At 36.8% G+C, this 24,627-nt stretch overlaps 1 protein-coding gene across 2 annotated transcripts in view; it reads left to right on the forward strand.

The window, feature by feature from the left end:
- Nucleotides 1-24,627, forward strand: part of LOC133622753 (vitamin D3 receptor B) — a 95,746-nt gene that overhangs the window by 55,379 nt on the left and 15,740 nt on the right. For both annotated transcript variants that reach the window (XM_061985688.1, XM_061985689.1), the window contains exons 5-7: nucleotides 6,106-6,302; nucleotides 9,713-9,812; nucleotides 13,671-13,851. In XM_061985688.1, the coding sequence (XP_061841672.1) occupies nucleotides 6,106-6,302; nucleotides 9,713-9,812; nucleotides 13,671-13,851 (478 nt within the window). The remainder of the gene's footprint in view (nucleotides 1-6,105; nucleotides 6,303-9,712; nucleotides 9,813-13,670; nucleotides 13,852-24,627) is intronic.

Genomic DNA, 24,627 nt, shown 5'->3' on the forward strand with positions numbered 1-24,627 from the left:
ATATCTTCATGAGTTGTGTATACCGGGCACCTGGTTCAGGCATAGAAACTTTCAATGAGTGGATGGGTAAACTATTTTCCTCTTTGAACCATAAAACCATATTTATCTGTGGTGATTTTAACATTAATTTGTTAAACTCAACCAAGCAAAAACATGTTGATGACTTCATTGACACAATGTACAGCTTGTCTCTATATCCAACCATAACCAAACCAAGCAGAATAACAACACATAGTGACACAATCATCGACAACATTTTTACTAACATTATGGGAAATCAAGTCACCAGTGGCCTATTTATATGTGATATTACTGACCATTTACCTGTTTTTACTTTATATGACTGTCATCTCAAGAAAACCAAAGACACTATGGCAAAAATCTCTAAACGAATAACAACTGAGGAAACAATCTGTGCCCTAAACAATAGTTTAGCAGTTCAGGATTGGACGTCAGTATACAGAGAACCAAATGTGGACAGTGCTTATTGTAATTTTTTAGACATCTTTACTTCCCTGCATAATAAACTTTGCCCCGTGAAAGAATATTTTATAAAAAGAAAAAAGAAAAATAGCCCTTGGATCACAAAAGGGATAATTAATGCCTGTAAAAAGAAAAACAATCTCTACAAACTTTTCATCAAAATAAAAACAAAAGAAGTCGAACAACGATACAAGAAGTACAAAAATAAATTAACTGATATTATAAGAACAAGCAAACAGTTATATTATAAAAAAAACTATATGAAAACAAAAACAATACAAAAGGAACTTGGGATGTTTTGAATAGTCTAATCAAACAAGAATATTCAAAGTTGACATATCCTGATTACTTTATTGATGAAAACGGTGAAGATTATAATATGAGTAATGTAGTAAACAAGTTCAATAGTTTTTTTGTAAATGTTGGTCCTAAGTTGGCTGTTGATATCCCAGACAATGGAGTTACAAAATCAACTATTGAACAGAATTCTTCGTCATTCTTCCTCTCAGCTGCAAATGAGCAGGAAGTGACAAACATTGTGCGGAAGTGTAAAAGTAAGTGCTCCACTGACTGCCATGATATCAACATGATATTGGTTCAAAAAGTTATACTGAAGAGTGTAAAACCCTTAACTTATATATGTAACTTATCATTCCAGACTGGCTGCTTTCCAAGTCAAATGAAAATCGCTAAGGTAACTCCGCTCTTCAAAAGTGACTGCAAACACACTTTCACCAATTACAGACCAATCTCTCTTTTGCCTCAGTTCTCAAAAATCTTAAAGAAACTATTTAACTCTCGACTTGAATATTTTCTTGAGAAGCATCTTATAATCAATGACGGTCAGTATGGCTTTAGGTCCAAACGAACAACATCAATGGCGATAACTGAAGCTATTGAAGAGATTACGAATGCACTGGAGCAGGGGTGGGCAATTAATTTTTACCGGTGGCCGCATGAGCAACCCGAGCATTGCTGGAGGGCCACACCGACAATATTTCAATTAAATTTTGCTCAAATTATTTTTGATATACCGTAAGATAAATAATAATAATAATAATAATAATATTTTCATTTAACCTAACTTATCTTTATACAAAAGCAGATGGCTTTTGATGGTTTTATTTTCAACACTTTCTTACACAACACTTCCTGATGTATATTACAATGCAAACATTTCAATTTCTGTCACTTTATCCTGCATCCTCTTTGTTGAGAACATAGCACGCCTGTAAGGTGATTGGCGAAGAAGGAGGAAGCGTTGCTGTTGCAGAAATGAGGAGTGAGGATAGACGTGCGTGTGGAAAGAACGAGATAAGTTGAGCTATGTTAGTATAGGTTGCTCAATAAAAGTTTAAAAAGAGCGTCAGACTTGGTGTGCACTTCTTCTGGACGCTACAATTGGTGTCAGAAGTGGGATGAAATGCCTCCCAGTTCGCCTTGCTATCAAACCTGGGTGTCTTCATTGAGGGCGGAATTCCCCCATGCCATGCCAAACAGCGTGCGCTACACCTGTAGACGCTGCCCCTCTCCTTCCTCCCTCTCTCTTTCTCTCTTTGCGGCGAGCTCATGTCCGGGATTCACACAAGTCGCGGCAGTATGCACAAAGTTTTACTTCTGACACCAATTGTAGCGTCCAGAAGAAGTGCACTCCAAGTCTGACGCTCTTTTTAAACTTTTGTTGAGCAACCTATACTAACACAGCTCAACTTATCTCGTTCCTTCCACACACACGTCTATCCTCACTCCTCATTTCCGCAACTCAAGAACACATCAACTTCAGCAGGTCGTTACACTATATTCTTTAAACACAGCAACATGTGTACCACACATTAAGCACACGGCTTTACCTTTCATTGCTGTAAAGAAATACTTGGCAGTCCATGTCTTGTTGAAAACACGCCATTCATCATCAACTTTTCTTTTTTTAGCGTCTCACTTGTCGCTGTGCGTCTTCACTCATTCCCGGACATACGCCCATAAATAACACTTTTCAAAATAAAAGCAGCACAGTTGTATTGCACTCACGACATAGGTGTTTTTTTACATTTATTTTGTAATTTGTGATTGCCGCTGTTCACATTCACTCACAATCACGCATGAGCATACGTCCACACGGAAGTAATACAAATAACGCTTTTCAAAACAAAAGCAGCACCGTTGTATTGCACACTCGACATAGATACTTTTTTAAATTGATTTTGTAATTTATGATTGGCCTCACGCGGGCCGGATAGGGACGTACAAAGGGCCGGATGTGGCCCGCGGGCCGCAGAATGCCCAGGTCTGCACTGGAGCATAAAAGATATGCAGTTGATATTTTTATTGATCTAAAGAAAGCCTTTGATACCATTAATCATTCAATTCTACTAGATAAAATGGAAAGATATGGAATTAGAGGGTTGGCTGGTGACTGGTTAAAAAGTTATTTAACAGGGAGTGTACAGTTTGTGGTGTCCCCCAAGGGCCCGTGTTGTGGCCAAAACTGTTTAATGTATATATTAATTATATGTTTAATACATCCAAAGTACTGAAATGTATACTGTTTGCAGACGACACAAATATATTCTACAGTAGTGATGAATCTAATGAGCTCATAAATACAGTAAACACAGAAGTAAACATAGTAAAAAAATGGATGGACACAAATAAATTATCTTTGAATATAAATAAAACTAAGATAGTGATCTTTGGAAATCGCAACATAACGTCTGAACAGATAATAAGTATTGATGGTACCCAAATTGAAATCGTAAATGAGAATACATTTTTGGGAGTAATAATTGATAGTAAACTATCATGGAAACCTCATGTCAGACACATTAAAACAAAAATCTCCAAAAGCCTCTCAATTATAAACAAAGCAAAACTATACCTCAATGAAAATGCACTCCGTATTCTATACTGCACCTTGGTACTGCCATACCTTACATACTGTGTTGAAGTATGGGGTAATACTTACCACAACACATTTCATCTTCTGATTATATTACAGAAAAGAGCAGACAACGTTGGTTATTTAGAACATACTCATAATCTGTTTATGCAATCAAAGTTGCTCAAATTTGATGACCTTGTTAAATATAGTACATTAATAATCTTATATAAAGCATTTGACAAATTATTGCCACCTAATCTACAACGTTTTTTTCTAAGACGAGTGCAGGCTCATAACTTGAGAGGCTTTGGATATTTCTTATTGCCGAGAGCTCAAACCACTCGTAATTGTTTTTGTGTGTCTGTATGCGGAGTAAAACTATGGAACAAACTGGACTTATAACACAAGCAATGCCAAACTATTAATCGATTTAAACTATTATACAAACATGGGGTCTGGTTCAAATATAGAGATGAGGGTCTTTAATTTGACCTGCTGTTTGTCTCAAAGTGTTAACGTGTGCTTAATGTTTCCTTACCATTATTGCTATGTTGTCTATTACCATTATTGCTATGTTGTCTATTACCATTGTTGGTATATTCATTATTCCTACATTGTTGATACAAATGATTGTTACAGTGTAATAATTATTGTTACCTGTGGTAATGCCACTATGATACAACATCTGTATTATAATCCTTGAACAAAGTAAGAGTGAAACTCATGTGAATAATCACTGAATGGAGAACTGGGGGTGGGATTAAATAAATTATCTTCTTCCCACTCCCTTTCAGGCAAAACTGGACAATCATGCATTACATACTATACATTACCTTTTGCACTATATTAATTTATATTATGTGTTGTCAACTTTGTACTTTTTTATGTCATTGCCTGAAATAAATAAATGAAAAAAAATAATGAATGAAATGTATCTACATGTTACGTATCTACATGCTACATACCTACATGTTACGTATCTACATGTTACCTATCTACATGTTACCTATCTACATGTTGCGTATCTACATGTTACCTATCTACAATTTCCCTTCAGGGATTAATAAAGTACTATCTAATCTAATGTTACGTATCTACATGTTATGTAACTACATGTTACGTATCTACATGTTATGTATATACATGTTACGTATCTACATGTTGCGTATCTACATGTAATGTATCTACATGTTTCGTATCTACATGTTGCGTATCTACATGTTACGTATCTACATGTTACATATCTACATGTTACGTATCTACAATTTTGGTATCTACATGTTTGGTATCTACATGTTTGGTATCTACATGTTATGTATCTACATGTTGTGTATCTACATGTTACCTATCTACATGTTATGTATCTACATGTTGCGTATCTACATGTAATGTATCTACATGTTGCGTATCTACATGTTGCGTATCTACATGTTACGTATCTACATGTTACGTATCTACATGTTACCTATCTACATGTTACCTATCTACATGTTATGTATCTACATGTTACGTATCTACAATTTCCCCTCAGGGATTAATAAAGTACTATCTAATCTAATCTAATGTTACGTATCTACATGTTATGTATCTACATGTCTCGTATCTACATGTTATGTATCGACATGTTACGTATCTACATGTTACGTATCTACATGTTACGTATCTACTTGTTACGTATCTACATGTTAAGCATCTACATGTTACTAATCTACATGTTACATATCTACAATTTATCCTCAGGGATTAATAAAGTACTATCTAATCTAATCTAATGTTATGTATCTACATGTTATGTATCTACATGTTACGTATCTACATGTTACATATCTACAATTTATCCTCAGGGATTAATAAAGTACTATCTAATCTAATCTAATGTTATGTATCTACATGTTACGTATCGACATGTTACGTATCTACATGTTACGTATCTACATGTTACGTATCTACATGTTATGTATCTACATGTTACGTATCTACATGTTGTCTATCTACATGTTATGTATCTACATGTTACGTATCTACAATTTCCCCTCGGGGATTAAAAAAGTACTATCTAATCTAATGTTACGTATCTACATGTTATGTATCTACATGTCTCGTATCTACATGTTATGTATCGACATGTTACGTATCTACATGTTACATATCTACTTGTTACGTATCTACATGTTAATCATCTACATGTTACTAATCTACATGTTACATATCTACAATTTATCTTCAGGGATTAATAAAGTACTATCTAATCTAATATAATGTTATGTATCTACATGTTACGTATCTACATGTTACGTATCTACATGTTACGTATCTACAAGTTACGTATCTACATGTTACGTATCTACATGTTACGTATCTACATGTTACATATCTACATGTTGCGTATCTTCATGTTGCGTATCTACATGTTGCGTATCTACATGTTACGTATCTACATGTTACTTATCTACATGTTACGTATATACATGTTACGTATCTACATGTTACGTATGTACATGTTACGTATCTACATGTTACGTATCTACATGTTACGTATCTACATGTTACCTATCTACATGTTATGTATCTTCATGTTACGTATCTACATGTTACGTATCTACATGTTATGTATCTACATGTTACGTATCTATATGTTGTGCACAACAGGGTAGCTGGTTTACACATACTTATGCATGCTCATTCAAACGTCATATTGGTGTTTTTTTCACTGCACTCTCCCTGTTTGGTCTCCCACACCACAGTCATACTGACAGACGAGGAAGTGCAGAGGAAGAAGGACCTCATTCAGCAGCGGAAGGACGAGGAGGCCCAGCGCGAGGCGGAAAAGGAGGCGCGGCGACCTCGTCTCAGCGACGAACAGAGTCAGGTCATCGCCACGTTGGTGGAGGCGCACCACAAGACATACGACGACTCCTACTCCGACTTCTGCCGCTTCAGGGTGCGTTCTCATCACATCACAAATATTACAAGTACTGATATAACATACTTTTAGTACATTGCAATATACACTTCCTAAAGGGTCATATTAGGATTTGAAACACTTCCTTGTGGTCTACATCAGGGTTCCCCAACCTTTTTTACACCAGGGACCGCTTTAATATAGGGTACCGGTACCAAAATGTAAGTCGATACTTTTCGATACTTTTCTAAATAAAGGGGCCTACAAAAAATGGCATTGTCTTTATTGAAACAAAAAAACTTAAGGTACATTAAACATATGTTTATTATTGTAATTTAGTCCTTAAATAAAATAGTGAACATACTAGAAAACTTGTCTTTTAGTAGTAAGTAAACAAACAAAGACTCATATTGTGTCATTTATCTACCTATTATTTTGTCTACATTATGAAGGATAAACTGTAAAAATGTATTATTAATCTTCTTGTTCATTTACTGTTAATATCTGCTTATTTTCTGTTTTAACATGTTCTATCTACTCTTCTGTTAAAATGTAATAATCACTTATTCTTCTCTTCTTTGATACTTTACATTAGTTTTGGATGATACCACACATTTAGGTATCGATCCGATACCAAGTAGTTACAGGATCCTACATTGGTCATATTCAAAGTCCTCATGTGTCCAGGGATATATTTCCTGAGTTTATAAACAAAATATACATTTTAAAAGAAAAAAATATTTGTGATTATAAAAAATATCGATGTAATCATAGTAGTATCAACTAGATATTGTTAAGTTAAAGTACTAATGATTGTCTCACACACACACTAGGTGTGGCAAAATTATTCTCTGCATTTGACCCATCACCCTTGATCACCCCCTGGGAGGTGAGGGGAGCAGTGGGCAGCAGCGGTGGCCGTGCCCGGGAATCATTTTTGGTGATTTAACCCGCAATTCCAACCCTTGATGCTGAGTGCCAAGCAGGGAGGTAATGGGTCCCATTTTTATAGTCTACCGATCTCAGGGCGGACACTCTAACCACTAGGCCACTGAGTAGATATGCTCTTGTACTTGGTATCAATATAGTGGATGTCAGGTGTAGATCCACCCATGGCATTTGTTTAAATTGTGACGCCGGTGATATCCACCATAAATGTTTTATTCAGTATGGTGTGTCCTAATCTAATGCTTCCTCCTTTTTGTGCTCCCCCTACTGTATTGCAACTTTAGAATAAAACTGAATAAAAATGGCAGACTCGTGCAAAGCTCTTCGGGTTAACCTCTACCGTATATGGAGATATCCACCGACGTAACTAAGGCAAAATACGTCACTAAATTCTTATATAATTTTCAAAAGGAATGATTTCACCCTATGTACATACACATTCTTATAGTGTACTTTTAATCAGTGTCAAAAGACGGTAAAAAGTTATCAATTGGATTTGCCATTACTGTCAAGAACAGACTTCATACAGAGCATCTGGAAAGTATTCACTTTTTCCACATTTTGTTATCTTAGAGCCAACATGGAATACATTCATGTTTGTCCTCAAAATTCAACACACAAGACTCCATCATGACAATGTGATTTATTTATTTTGTCTTTGCAAATGTATTTAAATATAAAAAACTAAAACTTTGCTCAATACTTAGTTGATTCACCTTTTGCAGCAATTACACCTCAAGTCTTTTTGAACACGATGCCACAGACTTGCCACACCTATCTTTGGCTCATTCCTCTTTGCAGCACCTCTCAAGCTCCACCGCGCTCTTGGTCACCTCTCTGACTAGACTAAGATGAATGCAGCAATGTACAGAGACATCCTGGATCGAAACCGACACTTCCCATCCAACCCGATGGAGCTTGAGAGGTGCTGCAAAGAGGAATGGGCCAAACTGCCCAAAGTTGGGTGTGCCAAGCTTGTGGCATGGTGTTCAAAAAGACTTGAGGATGGACCTGCATCAACAAAGTATTGTACAAAGGCTGTCAATACTTATGTACATTTTTCGATTTTGCTAAAATTATCAAAAACCTTTCACAGTGTCATCGTGGGGTATTGTGTGCAGAATTTTGAGGACACAAATGAATTTATTCAATTTTTTTTATAAGGTAGTCAAACTCGCAACCTTGTTCCCTCCTGCCTTGGTGCAAGTTGGTGAAAGTCAAGTCTCAAGCAAGGCAACAAAAACTGAGCTTGTAATCATCATGGGATGGGATGTCCCAAAAAAATATTGATTTTCAGATTAATCACAATTATTTGTAACAATTCTTAAATCAATTAAAAAAAAAAATGTATATTTTTATTTTTGTTGTTTTTAAAAAAAAAATTCTATATTTCTTTTCCAGCCACTGAGACAAATCATACAGTAGATTTAGATGATCTATATCTGCTGTACATATTTACTTTAGAAAAGAGAATTGTTGGATACTTCTCTTGATGTCTTATTTGTATTTCACTTTATTAAATGTTTGGCTAGCATTTTATTTAAAAAAAAAAAAAAAAAAAAGAGTTTTTTTTTTTAGGTAATATAGGAATCAATCCGAGCTGTTTATCTATTTTATGGAGGAATGTAGTTAATCGTAGAACTGGCGCCCAATGTTATTAAGAAAGTATTGATTTTTTTTTGTCCTGTCCAGCTTTTCAGGCAAATCATATAGTAGATGTAGATGCCCATATCAGCTTTTCAGATTTACTTTACAAAAGAAAAGTGTAGGATACTTCTCTTGTTGCCTTATTTGTATTTGACTTTATTAAATGTATTTATATTATCATTTGGTGCAGCTGGGTCGGAGCAGGAGGGGATAGAAAGAGAAAAAAAAGGAAGACAGAGGGGGAAATTGTGGGGACAAGAGGGGGATTAGACAGAGAGACAACAACAGCAAACACAACAATAACAACAACAATAGAGTGACATCAGCAAATAGGATATGTACAAATATGATGGTAAAAGTGATAGCAAAGAAGCAGTTGGCGAAATAAATAATAATACAGAAATGACAATGAGCATTATTACACTACAGCAATACAAATACCAATAGAAATATCGCTATTGATAATGAATAATACCAATAATGTATCTCTATTATCAACAATACAGTTATCACCTTTGTACTGATAACTAGAGATACAAAAGAATGCAGAAAAATGGAGGGGAAGAAAGAGAAGCAACCTATATTAACCTTGTAGATTGTTATGGTAACAATACGTTAAGTTTTATCAATGTGCTATGTGTAATCAGAGTATTGATTTTGAATCAAGAATTGATTCTGAATCGTTACACCCAAGAACCAAATGGAATGGTGCTTCCTAAAGACCCCCAGCCCTCATAAACAGCACTATAGTGGACTTGTGGTACAAGTACAGTCTGTCACACAAAACTAGAACCAGCATAAAGGATTAATTTCTTCTGTCATTTGATCAAATTTGTCCTATTTTTCCCTTCCAGCCTCCTGTCCGCCAGGGCCCGGTGACACGCAGCGCCAGCAGAGCGGCGTCCCTCCACTCTCTGTCCGACGCCTCCTCCGATTCCTTCAGTCACTCCCCAGGTGAGAGACTGCTGCTATATAAATGTCTCTCAAGATCAACACTGGCTGAAATATTTGCAAATAGACTCGCCTTTCAGGAGCAAATGTTGTATTGGGAGGTTCCATAAATGCCCTGCGAGGAATATAAAAACAGAGTATTTAGAGACGACTAATATATGAGCTATTTGGCTAGTGTTGTATCAGGTGTTGTCCAAAGGAGATCTACATCTACCTGCGAGTAAACATGAATGCACCAATGGAGCACACGCAGCGAGAGGCATGGTCACATGACCTCTGTCCAGCACAGACGACTGAAAATAACCCCGAGATGTTGAGAGGCTTCATGTGTTGTCATGGCTGTCAGCACACATCTCTGTTCTCAGTCGGCCTTCTTTCTTGTCCAGAAGTACAGGGTGTCCATGGTGTCTCTTTGCAGTTTTAATCGCTGGTTTTTACCTTGGTCAACACACCTCTACAGGGCATGTAGAAAGTATTCACAGCACTTCACATTTTATGTTACAGCCTTATTCCAACATGGAATACATTCATTTTTGTCATCAAAATTCTGCACACAATACCCCATAATGACAATTTGAAAAGGTTTTTCCCAAAAAACCTCACATAAGTATGGACAGCCTTTGCTCAATATTTTGTTGATGCACCTTTGGCAGCAATTACAGCCTCAAGTCTTTTTTAATACGATGCCACCAGCTTGGCACACCTATCTTTGGACAGTTCCGCCCATTCTTCTTTGCAGCACCTCTCAAGCTCCCATCAGGTTGGATGGGAAGCGTAGCTTTTCATCCAGCATGTCTCTGTACATTGCTGCATTCATCTTTCCCTCTATCCTGACTAGTCTCCCAGTTCCTGCCGCTGAAAAGCATCCCCACACCATGATGCTGCCACCACCATGCTTCACTGTAGGGATGGTATTGGTGGAGACTTCAATCTTTGTCTCATCAGACCAGAGAATTTACTTTCTCATGGTCTGAGAGTCTTTCAGGTGCATTTTGGCAAACGTTTGACTAAGAAATGAGTTCCGTTTGCCCACTCTACCATACATGGATTGCTGCAGAGATGGTTGTCCTTCTGGAAGGTTCTCCTCTCTCCACAGAGGAATGCTGTAGCAATGACAGAGTGACCATGGTCTTGGTCACCTCCCTGACTAGACTAAGATGAATGCAGCAATGTAATGCAATGCAACATCCTGGATGAAAACCAACATTTCCCATCCAACCTGAAAGTGTCCAAAGATAGATGTGCCAAGCTTGTGGCATGGTATTGAAAATGTTTTAAGATGTAAATATGACTTTTTAGTGTTTTGTTTGATTAATTTTGCAACATTTTAAAAAACAACTTTTCACATTGTCATTGCAGGGTATTGTGTGTAGAATTTTGAGGACAAACATGAATTTATTCTATAGTAGAATAAGACTGTAACATAAAAAAGCGTGTAATAAGCATACCGTATTTTCCGCACTATTAGCCGCACCTAAAAACCACAAATTTACTCAAAAGCTGACAGTGCGGCTTTTAACCCGGTGCGCTTTATATATGGATAAATATTAAGATTCATTTTCATAAAGTTTCGGTCTCGCAACTTCGGTAAACAGCCGCCATCTTTTTTCCCGGTAGAACAGGAAGCGCTTCTTCTTCTACGCAAGCAACCCCCAAGGTAAGCACCCGCCCCCATAGAACAGGAAGCGCTTCTTCTTCTACTGTAAGCAACCACCCGCCCGCGTAGAAGAAGAAAAAGCGCGCGGATATCACCGTACGTTTCATTTCCTTTGTGTGTTTACATCTGTAAAGACCACAAAATGGCTCCTACAAAGCGACAAGGATCCGGTTCATGAAAAGACGCAATCTCTCCATCCGCACACGGATTACTACCGTATTTCACAGCAACTGATATTCCTGTGAACCGCACTGTGGAACGGGAGCACGTACGGTGAATATTCGCACCACAGGGAATGAGAAGTCATCCTTCACTGTGGTTCTAGCTTGCCATGCTAATGAAACTTCCACCCATGGTGATATTCAAAAGGAAGACCTTGCCAAAAGAGACCTTTCCAGCCGGCGTCATCATAAAAGCTAACTCGAAGGGATGGATGAAGAAAAGATGAGCGAGTGGTTAAGGTAAGTTTAAGTTTACGCGAAGAGGCCGGGTGGCTTTTTTCACGCAGCTCTGTCCATGTTGATATACGTATGTTTGTGATTGCACATTTGCGTACATTTTGGGAGTGAACAGAGTTGTTAGAACGCTGGTTTTTAATATATTATTAAAGTTTGACTGACCTTTCTGACTGTTTTTTTGACATTCCTTTAGCGCAGTTAGATGCGGCTTACAACACCGGGCGGCTTATAGGTGGACAAAGTTTTGAAATATGCCGTTCATTGAAGGCGCGGCTTTTAACCCAGGGCGCCTTATGGTGCGGAAAATACGGTACTCTCAGGATTCTCTACATGTGGGCACTTTGTAGGGGTGTGGGAAAAAATAGATTCAAATTCAAATCGCCATTCTCACGTTGTACGATTCAGTATCGATTCTCATTTTTCAAAAATTGTTTATTTTTTATATTTTTATTTTTTATTTTTATTTATTATTAATCAATCCAACAAAACAATACACAGCAATACCATAACAATGCAATCCAATTCCAAAACCAAACCCGACCCAGCAACACTCAGAACTGCAATAAACAGGGCAATTGAGAGGAGACACAAACACGACACAGAACAATCCAAAAGTAGTGAAACAAAAATGAATATTATCAACAACAGTATCAATATTAGTTACAATTTCAACAAATCAGTGATTAAAAATCCCTCATTGACATTATCATTAGACATTTATAAAAAATAAAAAAGGAACAAGAGTGTCACAGTGGCTTACACTTGCATCGCATCTCATAAGCTTGACAACACACCGTGTCCAATATTTTCACAAAGATAAAATAAGTCATATTTTTGGTTTATTTAATAGTTAAAACAAATTTACATTATTGCAATCAGTTGATAAAACATTGTCCTTTACAATTATAAAAGCTTTTTACAAAGATCTACTACTCTGCTTGCATGTCAGCAGACTGGGGTAGATCCTGCTGAAATCCTATGTATTGAATGAATAGAGAATTGTTTTGAATCGGAAAAATATTATTTTTGAATCGAGGATCGCGTTGAATCGAAAAAAAAAACCCGATTTATAATCGAATCGTGACCCCAACAATCGATATTGAATCGAAACGTGGGACACCGAAAGATTTGCAGCCCTAGCACTTTGTAATACATTTTTACAATTGTAGGGACGTTATGGACACTCTGTATTACCGTATTTTTCGGACTATAAGTCACAGTTTTTTTCAGTTTGGCCGGGGATGCGACTTATACTCAGGAGCGATTTATGTGTGAAATTATTAACACATTATCGTAAAATATCAAATAATATTATTTAGCTCATTCACGTAAGAGACTAGACGTATAAGATTTCATGGGATTTAGCGATTAGGAGTGACAGATTGTTTGGTAAACGTATAGCATGTTCTATATGTTATAGTTATTTGAATGACTCTTACCATAATATGTTACGTTAACATACCAGGCACGTTCTCAGTTGGTTATTTATGCCTCATATAACGTACACTTATTCTTGTTCACTATTCTTTATTTATTTTAAATTGCCTTTCAAATGTCTATTTTTGGTGTTGGGTTTTATAAAATAAATTTCCCCAAAATATGCGACTTATATATGTTTTTTTCCTTCTTTATTATGCATTTTCAGCCGGTGCGACTTATACTCCGGAGTGATTTATACTCCGAAAAATTTGGTACTACCTTTTTTTTTTAATGTTTTTTTTGTTGTCTTTATTTTCCTCGCTGCAGAATCGGTGGATGCCAAAATGAACTTCAACAACCTGTTGATGATGTACCAAGAACAGGGCAGCAGCCCTGACTCCAGTGAGGAGGAAGGCTCCAGTTTCTCCATGCTGCCCCACCTGGCAGACTTGGTCTCCTACAGCATTCAGAAGGTCATTGGCTTTGCCAAGATGATCCCAGGCTTCAGGTAAATGCACATCAGTCTCAGAAACCTCCTTCTATAGCTGTCAGAATAGTTTGCTGCAATAAAAAAAAAGAAAAAGAAAGAAACTTCTAAAGACGAATGCCCAACCCATCCACCAGTCTTTTGAAGGATTAGCTTGTGTATTTTGCTTTGTTCTGGGCTTTCTTCGTGTACCCGTGATGACAAAGAGGACAAGTGTAATGATAAATATAGAATACAATCAGTGCAGTACAAGGTAAGTTGTTACATAGACAAATTAGTTTGAGGAAGTTGATGCAAAGTTGAACACACAGGACCTGATGTACAAAAGCAGTGAAGTTGACACATGTCATGTGGTATGGTAAATAAAAAGAGAATACAATGATTTGCAAATCCTTTTCAACTTATTTTCAATTGACTAGACTGCAAAGACAAGAGATTTCATGTTCACACTGAGAAACTTTTTTTTTTTTTTTCAAATAATCATGAACTTAGAATGTAATGGCAGCAACACATTGCAAAAAAAAGGCATTTTTACCACTGTGTTACATGGCCTTTCCTTTTAACAACACTCAGTAAAGGTTTGGGAACTGAGGAGACACATTTTTGAAGTGGAATTCTTTCCCATTCTTGCTTGATGTACAGCTTAAGTTGTTCAACAGTGTCCCTTCTGATATTTTAGCCTTCAAATTGCACCACACATTTTCAATGTCTGGACTACAAGCAGGCCAGTCTAGTTCCGCACTCTTACTATGAAGCCACGCTGTTGTAACACGTGGCTTGGCATTGTCTTGCTGAAATAAGCAGGGGCGTCCATGGTAACGTTGCTTGGATGGCAACATATGTTGCTCCAAAACCTGTATGTACCTTTCAGCATTAATGGTGCCTTCACAGATGTGTAAGTTACCCATGCCTTGGGCACTAATACACCCCCATACCATCACAGATGCTGTCTTTTACACTTTGCGCCTAGAACAGTCCGGATGGTTCTTTTCCTTTTTGGTCCGGACCACACAACGTCCACAGTTTCCAAAAACAATTTTCCACTTTGCATCAGTCCATTTTAGATGGGCGCGGTCCCAGCAAAGCGTGTCTGTGTGTGGTAGATAAATGGCTTTGGCTTTGCATAGTAGAGTTTTAACTTGCACTTACAGATATAGCGACCAACTGTAGTTACTGACAGTGGTTTTCCTAAGTGTTCCTTACCCCATGTGGTGATATCCTTTACACACTGATGTCGCTTTTTGATGCAGTATTGCCTGAGGGATCAAAGGTCCGTAATATCATGGCTTACGTGCAGTGATTTCTCCAGATTCTCTGAACCTTTTGAATATATTACGGAGTGTAGATGGTGAAATCCCTCAATTCCTTGCAATAGCTGGTTGAGAAATGTTGTTCAGGCATTTGTTGACAAAGTGGTGACCCTCGCCCCGTCCTTGTTTGTGAATGACTGAGCATTTCATGGAAGCTGCTTTTATACCCAATCATGGCACCCACCTGTTCCCAATTAGCCTGTTCACCTGTGGGATGTTCCAAATAAGTCTTTGATGAGCATTCCTCAACTTTCTCAGTCTTTTTTGCCACCTGTGCCAGCTTTTTTTAAACATGTTGCAGGCATCAAATTCAAAATGAGCTATTATTAGCATAAAATAACGTTTTCTAGTTCAAACGTTAAATATCTTGTCTTTGCAGTCTATTCAATTGAATATAAGTTGAAAAGGATTTGCAAATCATTGTATTTTCTCTTTATTTACCGTTTTCACAACGTCACAACTTCACTGCTTTTGGGGTTTTGTACATGTGATTACACATGATGAGTGATACATGCAGTGGTTACACATCATGAGTGATACATGCAGTGATTACACATCATGAGTGATACATACAGTGATTACACATCATGAGTGATACATGCAGTGACTACACATCATGAGTGATACATGCAGTGATTACACATCATGAGTGATACATACAGTGATTACACATCATGAGTGATACATACAGTGATTACACATCATGAGTGATACATGCAGTGACTACACATCATGAGTGATACATACAGTGATTACACATCATGAGTGATACATACAATGATTACACATGAGTGATACATGCAGTGATTACACATCATGAGTGATACATGCAGTGATTACACATCATGAGTGATACATGCAGTGATTACACATCATGAGGGATACATGCAGTGATTACACATCATGAGTGATACATACAGTGATTACACATCATGAGTGATACATGCAGTGATTACACATCATGAGTGATACATGCAGTGATTACACATCATGAGTGAAACATACAGTGATTACACATTAGTGATACATGCAGTGATTACACATGAGGGATACATGCAGTGATTACACATCATGAGTGATACATGCAGTGATTACACATCATGAGTGATACATACAGTGATTACACATCATGAGTAATACATACAGTGATTACACATCATGAGGGATACATGCAGTGATTACACATCATGAGTGATACATGCAGTGATTACACATCATGAGTGATACATACAGTGATTACACATGAGTGATACATGCAGTGACTACACATCATGAGTGATACATACAGTGATTACACATCATGAGTGATGCATACAGTGATTACACATGAGTGATACATACAGTGATTACACATCATGAGTGATACATGCAGTGATTACACATCATGAGTGAAACATACAGTGATTACACATCATGAGTGATACATACAGTGATTACACATCATGAGTGATACATAGAGTGATTACACATCACGAGTGATACATACAGTGATTATACATCATGAGTGATACATACAGTGATTATACATCATGAGTGATACATATAGTGATTACACATCATGAGTGATACATGCAGTGATTACGCATCATGAGTGATACATGCAGTGATTACACATCATGAGTGATACATACAGTGATTACACATCATGAATGAAACATACAGTGATTACACATGAGTGATGCATGCAGTGATTACACATGAGTGATACATGCATTGTTTAGTCATCATGAGTGAAACATGCAGTGATTACACATCATGAGTAATACATACAGTGATTATACATCATGAGTGATACATGCAGTGATTACACATCATGAGTGATTCATACAGTGATTATACATCATGAGTGAAACATACAGTGATTACACATCATGAGTGATACATACAGTGATTACACATCATGAGGGGTACATGCAGTGGTTACACATCATGAGTGATACATACAGTGATTACACATCATGAGTGATACATACTGTGATTATACATCATGAGTGAAACATACAGTGATTACACATCATGAGTGATCCATACAGTAATTACACATCATGAGTGATACATACAGTGATTACACATCATGAGTGATACATACAGTGATTACACATCATGAGTGATACATACAGTGATTACACATCATGAGTGATACATACAGTGATTATACATCATGAGTGATACATATAGTGATTACACATCATGAGTGATACATGCAGTGATTACGCATCATGAGTGATACATACAGTGATTACACATCATGAGTGATACATACAGTGATTACACATCATGAGTGATACATACAGTGATTACGCATCATGAGTGATACATGCAGTGATTACACATCATGAGTGATACATACAGTGATTACACATCATGAATGAAACATACAGTGATTACACATGAGTGATGCATGCAGTGATTACACATGAGTGATACATGCATTGTTTAGTCATCATGAGTGAAACATGCAGTGATTACACATCATGAGTGATGCATGCAGTGATTACACATCATGAGTAATACATACAGTGATTATACATCATGAGTGATACATGCAGTGATTACACATCATGAGTGATTCATACAGTGATTATACATCATGAGTGAAACATACAGTGATTACACATCATGAGTGATACATACAGTGATTACACATCATGAGGGGTACATGCAGTGGTTACACATCATGAGTGATACATACAGTGATTACACATCATGAGTGATACATACTGTGATTATACATCATGAGTGAAACATACAGTGATTACACATCATGAGTGATCCATACAGTAATTACACATCATGAGTGATACATACAGTGATTACACATCATGAGTGATACATACAGTGATTACACATCATGAGTGATACATACAGTGATTACACATCATGAGTGATACATACAGTAATTACACATCATGAGTGATACATACAGTGATTACACATCATGAGTGATACATACAGTAATTACACATCATGAGTGATACATACAGTGATTACACATCATGAGTGATACATGCAGTGATTACACATCATGAGTGATACATGCAGTGATTACACATCATGAGTGATACATACAGTGATTACACATCATGAGTGATACATGCAGTGATTACACATCATGAGTGATACATGCAGTGATTACACATCATGAGTGATACATACAGTGATTACAAACACTTAACAAAAAAGTCAAAATTTTTCCATGATTGTTGGTCCAAACCTAATGAAGAATTTGGCAAAATGAGGGTATTACGTAAGTTATTTTTTTGGGTCGTTCTGAGTAGTTCTTTTATTTTTAATGCGCCGTCGGGAGCGTGTTGGAGTGCCTGCTGGTTACGAAACACTGCAGGAATGTGGCAGTGTTTACGGCCGCAAAATGATACTTACACAAAATACAATTTTTATTGTAAGTTTATGATATATGATGTATGGAGGTTAATTTGTGTTAACATGCTTTCTTCATCACGTTTACCTGATAATTATTATGCAGCACCATCTGCTGGTCACATTGTGTATCACAGTCATTTCATGACACCTACAAATCGTATGTCACTCAAAAGTGCAGATGTCAACCATTATAATAATTTCTATAGTTTGAAAATATCCAGCGGGCCACATTGAAATGTTATTTTTTATTGTGTTATGCCAAGGTAGCCCAGTTGACTGCCTTTTTTTTTATGCTGTTTTTACTCAGAATTATTATACACTGCCCTGCGATGAGGTGGTGACTTGTCCAGGGTGTACCCCGCCTTCCGCCCGATTGTAGCTGAGATAGGCTCCAGCGCCCCCCGCGACCCCAAAGGGAATAAGCGGTAGAAAATGGATGGATGGATGGATGATTATTTTTACACTGACATTTTTTTACACTGAAATTTTATACACAATTTTTTTTTTTTACACTGAATTTTAAAACCGATAATTTATTTTCAGTCAAATTGTCATCATAATTTGATGTAAAAAAAAAAAAGATGCAGTTCACAAAATTCAAACGCAAAAAATTCAGTTACATGAATTCAGTGTCAAAAAAAGCTTTCATAATAAAGATCCAAATGAACTTCCATACTGGAGTATGTTTAGAACTATATATAGACAAATTATTTTGGTTTATTTTGTCAGAAAAACTAACGTCAAGACGACGGCAATTGCATGCATTCGGGTACAACCTCACTCGTCCTTGGTAGCAAATATGGCGGCTGTTGTTTAGTTGGCCATATTCTCTTTCCACAGTATTCGAGCAAACACTTCTCTGTTCCTTCTCCCAGGAGTTACATATGTTTTTTTTTTCAAATCGGTCGAGGAATGTTGAAATAGCAACATTTTTAATGGTATTACGGAATTCCTGGAATTTTGGGAAAACCGGCAATTTTTCCAGTTCAAAAAACAACTTTGTTTCTTGTCCCGATTAAGAGGAATGTTTTGATGGTAGAATGGTTGAAGTGGGTTGAAAAATGTGCAAATTGTGGAAGTTTGAAAAATTACCAATTCATTTTGAAAGGGACAAATTTAGTAGTTGCCTAAAAAAAGGGTGTGAAAAAACAGGAATTCCTGGAAAAAAAATTTAAATTGAAAAAATAATAGTTTGAATGTCCAGCATATGTGGAATATGTTGAAGGTGGAATGGTTTGAATAGGTTGAAAAATTTAAAATCGAGCAAACACTTCCCTGTTCCTTCTCCCAGGAGTTACATAAGGAGTGATACGTTTTACTTCAAATATATGATGTCTTCACTTTACATGAAGATGTTTGTTCCATTAGATGTATTATTATTAACTCAACAATTAGATGAGGCAATTCCTGAAGGAAGTGCGTGTGAAGGCTCCAATGCTGAAGTTGAAGTGAAATGCTGACAGAACGTAGTATGAATGAAAGAATATTTTGAATGTTGACGAGTTTGGATTTCCAGGAAAACCGGAATTTGGTTTGGAACTTGGGAAAGTGTTAGTTTGAATATCCAGGATGAGTGGTATGTGTTGATGTTGGAATGCTTTGAATAGGTTGAAAAATTTGCAAATTGTGCAACTTGGAAAAATGTCTTCCTTAAAGCAATATTTCCCGCATCTACTTTGTTTTAGCAATTCAAGAATATTTCAGTTGTTTGTATCCGTCTTTGTGGGGACATTGTTGATTGTCATGTCATGTTCGGATGTACATTGCCTTTGCTCCACAGTAAGTCTTTGCTGTCGTCCAGCATTCTGTTTTTGTTTACTTTGTAGCCAGTTCAGTCTTAGTTTGGTTCTGCATAGCCTTCCTTAAGCTTCACTGCCTTTTCTTAGTTGCACTCACCTTTTGTTCATTTTTGGTTTAAGCATTAGACACCTTTTTACCTTCACACTGCCTCCCACTGTTTCCGACATCTACAAAGCAATTAACTACTGGCCGCCACCTACTGATATGGAAGAGTATTACACGGTTACTCTGCCGAGCTCTAGACAGCACCGACACTCAACAACAACACATCCTTTGCAGACTATAATTACTGGTTTGCAAAAAATATTTTTAACCCAAATAGGTGAAATTAGATAATCTCCCACGGCACACCAGACTGTATCTCACGGCACACTAGTGTGCCGCGGCACAGTGGTTGAAAAACACTGCACTAGAGAAAAGCGCTATATTAATATAAATCACTTCACTTCAATATTGTAAATCCCACTTTCTTTATTTTCATGAACTGTACATTTTGGGTGTCCCATTCAGTAAAAAACTGTACAATTCCATTCCTTTTTTTTTTTTGAGGTGGTCTGTCATAACGTTTTTAGAACTCTATGGGACATTGTGACTTTTGGTATTAGTTTTCCTGAAAAAAAGAAGCCAAACACACATACTGTACAGCTAAATGTGTATATATCATTTATACACACATACTGTATAGTTAAATGTGTATATATCATTTAAACACATACTGTACAGCTAAATGTGTGTATATCATTTATACACACATACTGTACAGCTAAATGTGTATATATCATTAAACACACATACTGTACAACTAAATGCGTGTATATCATTTATACACACATACTGTACAGCTAAATGTGTATATATCATTTATACACACATACTGTACAGCTAAATGTGTGTATATCATTTATACACACATACTGTACAGCTAAATGTGTATATATCATTTAAACACACATACTGTACAGCTAAATGTGTGTATATCATTTATACACACATACTGTACAGCTAAATGTGTATATATCATTTATACACACATACTGTACAGCTAAATGTGTATATATCATTTATACACACAAACTGTACAGCTAAATGTGTATACAACATTTATACACACATACACATTTTTTTTCTCAATGTGGCCCCCGAGTCAAAATGTTTGCCCAGCTCTGAGTTAGAGTGAAGATATTTAGCTCTTTTCATGACTTTGAAGCGTTTGATCAGGTCAGGGTATTATCAGGTCACGGTGTTATTAGGTCAGGGTGTTATCACATGACATGGACTGGTAGAACATCCCATGGATCAGCACAGCGCCTTCTGGCTTCTTGCGCCTTCCAAACACAGGAAGAAACATGTTATGTCTGGCAGTCACTCCAACGTCAAGGCCAAAGCAAGAATTTCCTGAAAGTTGTCATTGCCAATGGCAGCCGCTGATGGATGAGGTTGGATTACCTTTGGAATGTTTGCTGGCTTTTTCTCACTTAAGACCAAACCTCTCCTCGGGATTTGAAGGTTCCAGCGAGTGTCACATTCTACGTTCCTTCAACATTCCGACACATTGAGTCCTCCATGCAGGGGTTTGTTTAAATCCTCACATGATGTTTCTTGAACCTTCCGTCTTTAATCCATCTTGCACAAATCTCACCACATGACTGCAACTCATCGACAATGACTTATTATGCAACCAACTCTGAGTCCTGTTAGGGTGGTCCCCATACCAATGTTTTGGTACTTTTCGATGCATTTCTATATAAAGGGGACCACAAAAAATGTCATTATTGTCTTTATTTGAACAAAAAAATCTTAGGGTACATGAAACATATGTTTATTATTGTAATTTAGTCCTTAAATAAAATAGTGAACATATTAGACAACTCGTCTTTTAGTAGTAAGTAAACAAACAAAGACTGCTAATTAGTCTGCTGACGTATGCAGTAACATATTGTGTCATTTATCCACCTATTATTTTGTCTACATTATGAGGGACAAACTGTAAAAATTGATTATTAATCTACTTGTTCATTTACTGTTAATATCTGTTTATTTTCTCTTTTAACATGTTCTATCTACACTTCTGTTAAAATGTAATAATCACTTATTCTTCTCTTCTTTGATACTTTACATTAGTTTTGGATGATACCACACATTTAGGTATCGATCCGATACCAAGTAGTTACAGGATCATACATTGGTTATATTCAAAGTCCTCATGTGTCCAGGGACGTATTTCCTGAGTTTGTAAACATAATATACATTTTAAAAGAAAAAATAATTTGTGATTATAAAAAATAATGATGTAATTAAAATAGTATCGACTAAATACACTCCTGTACTTGGTATCATTACAGTGGATGTTAGGTGTAGATCCACCCATGGCATTTGTTTACATTGTGACGCCGGTGATATCCACCATAAATGTCTTATTCAGTATGGTGTGTCCCAATCTAATGCTTCCTCTTTTGTGCTCCCCCTTACAGTTCTTCCCGCCCCTACTGTATTGCAACTTCAGACTAAAACTGAATAAAAATGGCAATACTGTTGTTTGATACTTTTCATTAGTTTTGGAGGATACCACACATTTAGGTATCGATCCGATACCAAGTAGTTACAGGATCATACATTGGTCATATTCAAAGTCCTCATGTCTCCAGGGACATATTTCATGACTTTATAAATAATAAAAATGACAAAAGATTTTGTGATAATAAAAAATATCCATGTAAACATTGTATTATCGACTATATACGCCTCTTATACTTGGTATCGTTACAGTGGATGTCAGATGTAGATCCGCCCATAGCATTTGTTTATATTGTGACGCCGGTGATATCCACCATAAATGTCTTATTCAGTATGGTGTGTCCCAATCTAATGCTTCCTCTTTTGTACTCCCCCTTACAGTTCTTCCCGCCCCTACTGTATCGCAACTTTAGAATAAAACTGAATAAAAATGGCGGACTGTTGTTTGATACTTTTCATTAGTTTTGGAGGATACCACACATTTAGGTATCGATCCGATACCAAGTAGTTACAGGATCATACATTGGTCATATTCAAAGACCTCATATGTCCAGGGACGTATTTCCTGACTTAATAAACAATAAAAAAGACAAAAGATTTTGTGATAATAAAATTATATTATCGACTATATACGCCTCTTATACTTGGTATCGTTACAGTGGCTGTCAGGTGTAGATCCACCCATGGCATTTGTTTACATTCAGGAGTGCTAGCTTGCTGTTAGCGGTGAGCTATTGTATCCTCCTACGGTTTGTAGTGAAGCATGTTTAGCTATTCCTCGTCCTGCAGTGATAATAATACTTGTAAGAAACTTATTTTATTTGTCACCATGGAGGCCAGGATTAGTGATATAGAAGTAGCTAAAACACTGCCGACTGCGAATGGATGTTAGCTGCTAGCTAGCTAGCCACGTCTTAAAGCACCTCTTCCTGAGGGTGTTTGTGTTATAACTTCACCTTTATCTTTACTTTTTACACCAAAATGCGTCCATTCTCCCTTTTCTGTCTACACACTGTGTCTGCTTGTAAGTGCTCTGTGTGTGTGCGCTGCCGAACATGCTCCTCTGCTAGTAAAACCAGCAGTGTCACGACGTGACGTCATGCCCGGGAACAGGTACTTTTCAAACAGAGTATAGTACCGTTTTGGATTCACTAGTACCGCTATACCATACAACCCTAATACTGTACTGAGTATTGGATTTTTTAAAAATAATTTTCCACTTTGTTTTATTTGTGCATTTTCATTGTTTAAGTTGATTTATTGTTATGTCATTCCATCCATTTTCTACCGCTTATTGATTGATTGATTGAATTATTTATTTCAAACCTGCACAGTACAACACACACTTTTTTTTTTAAACATTTTGGCAGGGACATTTATGCAAGGCTTGAAAAGGGGTTGGATGAAGCAAATGCTTATAATATCCCAACCCCTCTCACTCATTCCACATTTAACATAAACAATATAATACAAGAACAATACTATACAAACAAAAACAAGAAAAGCTCCTGTACACTAACAATACAATAGTACCACTGTTACTATAAAACAAGACAAGACGAGACAAAACACACACACACACACACACACACACACACACACACACACACACACACACACACACACACACACACACACACATACACACACACACAGGCCCAAACACTCTCTGACCATACACCTCTCTCCCATCGCTCTGTGCTGAGGGCATCACTCTCTTTCCTCCTCGTACTTCTTCAGTACTTCTTTTTTAAACAGTCTTTTAAATGTAATCATGTTAGAACAGGTTTTT

Source organism: Nerophis lumbriciformis, linkage group LG23, assembly GCF_033978685.3.
Source record: "Nerophis lumbriciformis linkage group LG23, RoL_Nlum_v2.1, whole genome shotgun sequence".
Lineage (NCBI taxonomy): Eukaryota > Metazoa > Chordata > Actinopteri > Syngnathiformes > Syngnathidae > Nerophis > Nerophis lumbriciformis.